Source organism: Periophthalmus magnuspinnatus, chromosome 1 (genome assembly GCF_009829125.3).
Source record: "Periophthalmus magnuspinnatus isolate fPerMag1 chromosome 1, fPerMag1.2.pri, whole genome shotgun sequence".
Taxonomy (NCBI): Eukaryota; Metazoa; Chordata; class Actinopteri; order Gobiiformes; family Gobiidae; genus Periophthalmus; species Periophthalmus magnuspinnatus.
Window position 1 is genome coordinate 10082751 of NC_047126.1, and position 4789 is coordinate 10087539.

Consider the following 4789-nt stretch of genomic DNA (forward strand, 5'->3'; position numbering starts at 1 on the left):
TGTCTCAGGGCCCACTTTATTCTATTATGTTAACTTTAAAAAATGCTTTTATAGTTTCAACTACTTTAGACTGATGAATAAATTGCACAAGGTCATGTCACATTATTTAGTGAAAGACGAATCTTGCTTTTTTAAAATTACTTCCGTCTTTTTAAAATCCACTTCATGAATCGTAACCGTGATAATGAAATGAACTAGAGAAACATAGGTCCAAGGGTAATATTATGAGGATTATGAGGATTACAAGTACTGTTCTGAAGGACCCCACTAAAGCACATACACATTCTTTTGGTCTTCAACAAACTGCTTGAACACTTGATAAACAGGCAGTGAGTCTGCTGAGACTGGAGCAGCTGTGGTCTGTTTCTGAACATGCAATTGCAACATGTGTGAATCTATGAAGCTGTGACACTTTCGGCTCTACACAGCAATGTATATGTATAATGTACATCATAACATGAGGTAATAGAAGAGCTGCTCGTCCCACACCAAAGAACAAGAACTTCAGCAATGGATATCTACAGTTATGCCCATGTCTTGGATTCCACAAGCAAAATTCTATACATTTTAACTTACAATACATTTCCGAAACTTTAAAGTTATCATTTGTAATTAGATTGGCTAACCCGGCCCTGTTGTCTCACATATCACCACTAGATGCTATCTACATTACTGCTGTAGTGTGGCGGCTTTGGCCTGACCACTAGAGGGCACAGGTGAGCTTGAACAAAGGCCAGGTGAGGGGAGAACAGTTTTCACAAACATATCCTTATCTGTTTGGCAATGGAAAGTCCTTGATGCTTTAGCACAGGTCTGTTCACATGCTCCACAAAAGCTATATAAATGCGCTGTGTGTTTAAACTATCGCTCACTTCTGCTCTCGTTCAAAATGGATGTGCGCTCTGTGCTGCCCTGCCTCTGTGGCCTGCTGCTGCTGATGGCCTCTGCTCACACTCAGGCTCCTAAACACTGTGGTGAGTGAGGATTTGTGTTACCATAACATAAAATCAGGTTTAGTCCCGGCCTCCTGCTGGTGCCCAGAGTCAGGACTAAACACGGAGAATCAGTGTTTGAGTTTTATGCAATGAAAACCTGGACACGTCTTCCTGAAGATGTGAGACAGGCCTCCACTTTGACAATGTTTAAATCCAGGCTCCAAACAAACATTTAGCTGTGCATATGACTGAATGGTTTTTATTATGCACTTTTCTTTTTTAATGTTCATTTTATGATGGTTATTTATGTTTTGATTAGTTTGTATTGTGATTTTAACGTCTTTTCTTATTCTTTAAAGCAGTTTGAAAATATTTTTTTGACCTAACTAAACATAATTCAATCTAATCTCTTTTCACAGAGTCACCACCAATGATGTCGGGCTCATTCAGTGTGGTGCGTGTTTCAGACCTACATTTTGAACGTATCTATTTATCAAACCCCGTATAAAACTCCTGCCTCTTTTTTGCAGATGGAAACCAATGGACTTTTCAACTCATATGGAAAGATCTCTTACGATAACTTTGGGCAGAAGGCTCTTATTAAACATGCTGGTTCTAATAACGGCACTAATTTTAACATGGAGGTGCTTATGCTTTTCAGAGAGGTAAAACGTCCTTTCTTAACTCCCTAGTGAAACTTAACATAACAAAAACTTACAAGTAACAGTTCTATATATAGTAGTACAAGTTATTCACCACACATAACTCCAGCTGGCAGTTGGTGCAGTGAGGAGTGTAAAAACATAGCTGTTATTTGTGAAAGTACGATGCATCTTAATGAAGATAGTACATAAAATAAATAAATAAATAAATGAATACTGTGGTAGGATGTACTAAAGTAAAAGTAGTAAAGTACTGCACTTGAGGACAAATTTTAGATATCTGTACTTTACTTAAGGAAATATTAAAGATACTTTTTACTTCACTACATTTAAGAGCAGGTATCTGTACTTTCTACTCCACTACATTTTTGAACTGGACTGAAAAGTAAAAGTATTTTTTTTATTGTCTGCGACCTGCTGAAAAGGCCAAAGGGTTTATTTTTAACACGTTCATAATTGGAGCAAACAAAAACATATAAATAAAAACTGCTAAAAAATATGGTTGATTCGATTGTTTCTGTTGAACAAAATTCAGCACAAAACTGTATCAAAATCACTACATTTGAAGCCTTATAAGACCTCAAAAAATGTGAGAAATACTTTTACTTTTTACTCTTTAAGAACATTTTTAAACAGGTAGTTTTTCACGTGATACTTTTACTTGTCCAGCTTTTTTGAGAGAAAACATAACGCAGCTCTAGAGAGTTGATATGACACCAGGACCTTATGAACTAAAGCATCATGTGCGATTATATCTGCTTCTACAGAAAGTGTACTATGAAATCAACTGGAGCAAATTCTCCTGCAAGAAGAAGGCTCTGGATGACGCCTTTGTTCCTATGCAAGTGCCCTCTGACGCCAAACTGATGGGACAGGCCATTCTGGGCTCGTCCTCGTCCTGGGGCATGGGGGTCCTGGTCAACACGTGGTTTGGATCTCTGCCCGAAAATGGTGAGAAGCAAACACACCCAATGATCAAATGAATTAACACTGATGCCACCATTACATTTGACAACAGAGACTGGCTTAATAGTAATGTAGTCTTTTTAATTAAAGGACCACTGATGAAGAAAAGGTCCAAAGTGCACCTTTAATGTTGTTTATAACATTTAATGTATAATGTTCCAGGCACTTACTCAACTGTTTTCACTGAAGTTGGTTGCATTCCTCTGACCTACTCTACCTACAGCCCCAAATCTGGATTCAACACCATCAGGTAATGTAAACTGACCCAGTGGTACAGGAAGTAAAGCAAGTAATAATGTAATAATCCAAGAAATCCAAAGTAAATAGAAAAAAAAATATGATTTAAGTTTTAGTTTGTTAAATTCTCGCATTATTTTTCAACATAATTTCCACAAAACCTTTTACAGTCTAATTTCTCTGCCTGTTTTTCAGCACTTTCAACTGGGTGATTGGCAACGTTGACCCCATGGAGTACATCCCCCCATCTATCTGTCCCAAACTCAAAGCGGATGAGACAGAGGCGCCGAGCAACTTCTTCAAGGTTTTAAAAGATTTTGCTCAGAATGTCAAAGATGAGGAGTCCATGCAGGATTATTAAAAAAGGATCACACTTTACTAAAACAAAATCACATAATTGCAATGGTTTGGGCTGTGATTTGTGGTCACCTAATAAAACTGTTGTGAAAGTAATTTGACTTGGTCTGGGTATCATTGTAAAACAAATGTATTTACAAGTGAATGCTGTTTTAAATGCATATAATGTTGTCTCTTGTGATTATTTGTCATAAAAGATATTAAGAGGTTTATTGTATAGCCATAAATGGGAGATGAATGGTTCAATACTGTGAGAGTGCTGCATTATTTGATTACTCCAGCAGATGGAGCTATGACTGCTGTTTTCACTGACACCTGCTTTGATTTATGGACTTCAATTACCTCGAAATGGCAAATCTTTAGCGTCATGAATGTGGGATTATAGTGTAAAGGGCAGATGTAAAGGTGGCCTTTAGAATACACATGGTATTATTATACTATTTAATGGTGGCAGACTGATCAGCATTTCTTCTCCTGAGCAAAGAGATTATGGGTTATCACTGTACACTGTATCGGATTGTTTCGCATTCAAAATATATAATATTTAGTTTTAAATGATTAATCGCTATGGCAACAGTCCAATTTTTTTAAATCACTCTGTAACCCAAGTGGCTTACTGTACAGATTTGATCGAATATAATACTGAGTTTCTGTACTTTAACACTAACTTTTCTGGTTTTCCATCTGACCATCTCCCATGTTGCTAAGAATTTTCCACAATATAGCATTTATCTTGTCTATCAGTCAGACAGGACTTTTTCTTTGAACCTAGGACAGTACTCCTCCTCTGTGTGTCCTTGAGAGTGCGGTGTGCCCCAGGGTTCTACATTAGGCCCGGCCCTCTTCAATCTGGACATGCTTCCCCTGAGGGATGTTTTTATAAAGCACAATGTTGTTTTTATGTCATTGTTTTGCAGATCACATTCAAATATATCTGTCAGTGACCGCCAATGACAGCCAGACCACAGTCAAAACTCTATAGAGCTGTCTCAGCTAGTCTGCTGACAAAAACTAAGAGACGCGAGCACACCAGGCCTGTGCTGTGCAGCCTGTACTGGCTCATTTCATATCAGGTCAATTCATCGTGTTAAAATGTGTGAACTCTATGGGTCCTCTTTCTTTCAGGGAGTTACTGCAGCCCTATACTCCACCCTTAGCCCTGGGGTCAGCTGACCAACTCCTGCTGCTGTGGCCAAAGCCAGAGCCTTTTCTGTGGCAGCGCACAGACTATGGAACAGCGCCCTCTACCTGTCAGATCCTCACAGTCTTTAATGCAAGACTAGACTGAAAACCCACCTCTTCTCCCTGGCATTTAATACTAACTATACAGGATATATTGCTGTTTTATTGTTCTTTTCTTATGTTATCTGTATATTTGTTTTTTGTTGACTTTTATATGAAGCACTTTGGTCAGCTGAGGTTGTTTTTTTTAAATGTGCTATAGAAATGGCTCGTCTCTGTGGACACATGCAGGTGATGCTGTGTATGGAAAAGAAAGTCACAGAATGCATTTTAAAAATGTATTTTTAGCTATAAAAATGAAATAAATGAACTAAGTGCTAGATAAATGTTTAATGCCATACTGTGGAAAATAAAAAAGTCAAACATAGACAAGTGTCAGGCACACTCCAT

At 38.0% G+C, this 4789-nt stretch overlaps 1 protein-coding gene across 1 annotated transcript; it reads left to right on the plus strand.

The window, feature by feature from the left end:
• The first annotated feature begins 833 nt into the window (after window positions 1–833).
• On the plus strand, window positions 834–3161 carry LOC117376033 (ependymin-like). The gene is made up of 6 exons (XM_033972442.2): window positions 834–974; window positions 1355–1389; window positions 1466–1600; window positions 2365–2548; window positions 2726–2813; window positions 2996–3161. The coding sequence occupies exons 1-6, from the start codon at window positions 890–892 to the stop codon at window positions 3159–3161; spliced, it is 693 nt and encodes a 230-aa protein (XP_033828333.1). The 5' UTR covers window positions 834–889.
• Window positions 3162–4789: the final 1628 nt, after the last annotated feature.

Excerpts from the sequence above, each read along its gene's own strand:
- LOC117376033 (XM_033972442.2), top strand. The coding sequence starts at position 890 with ATGGATGTGCGCTCTGTGCTGCCCTGCCTCTGTGGCCTGCTGCTGCTG. Across the intron at positions 1,390-1,465 it reads TGTCGGGCTCATTCAGTGTG|ATGGAAACCAATGGACTTTT; the intron begins GTGCGTGTTTCA and ends TCTTTTTTGCAG. Across the intron at positions 1,601-2,364 it reads TGCTTATGCTTTTCAGAGAG|AAAGTGTACTATGAAATCAA; the intron begins GTAAAACGTCCT and ends CTGCTTCTACAG.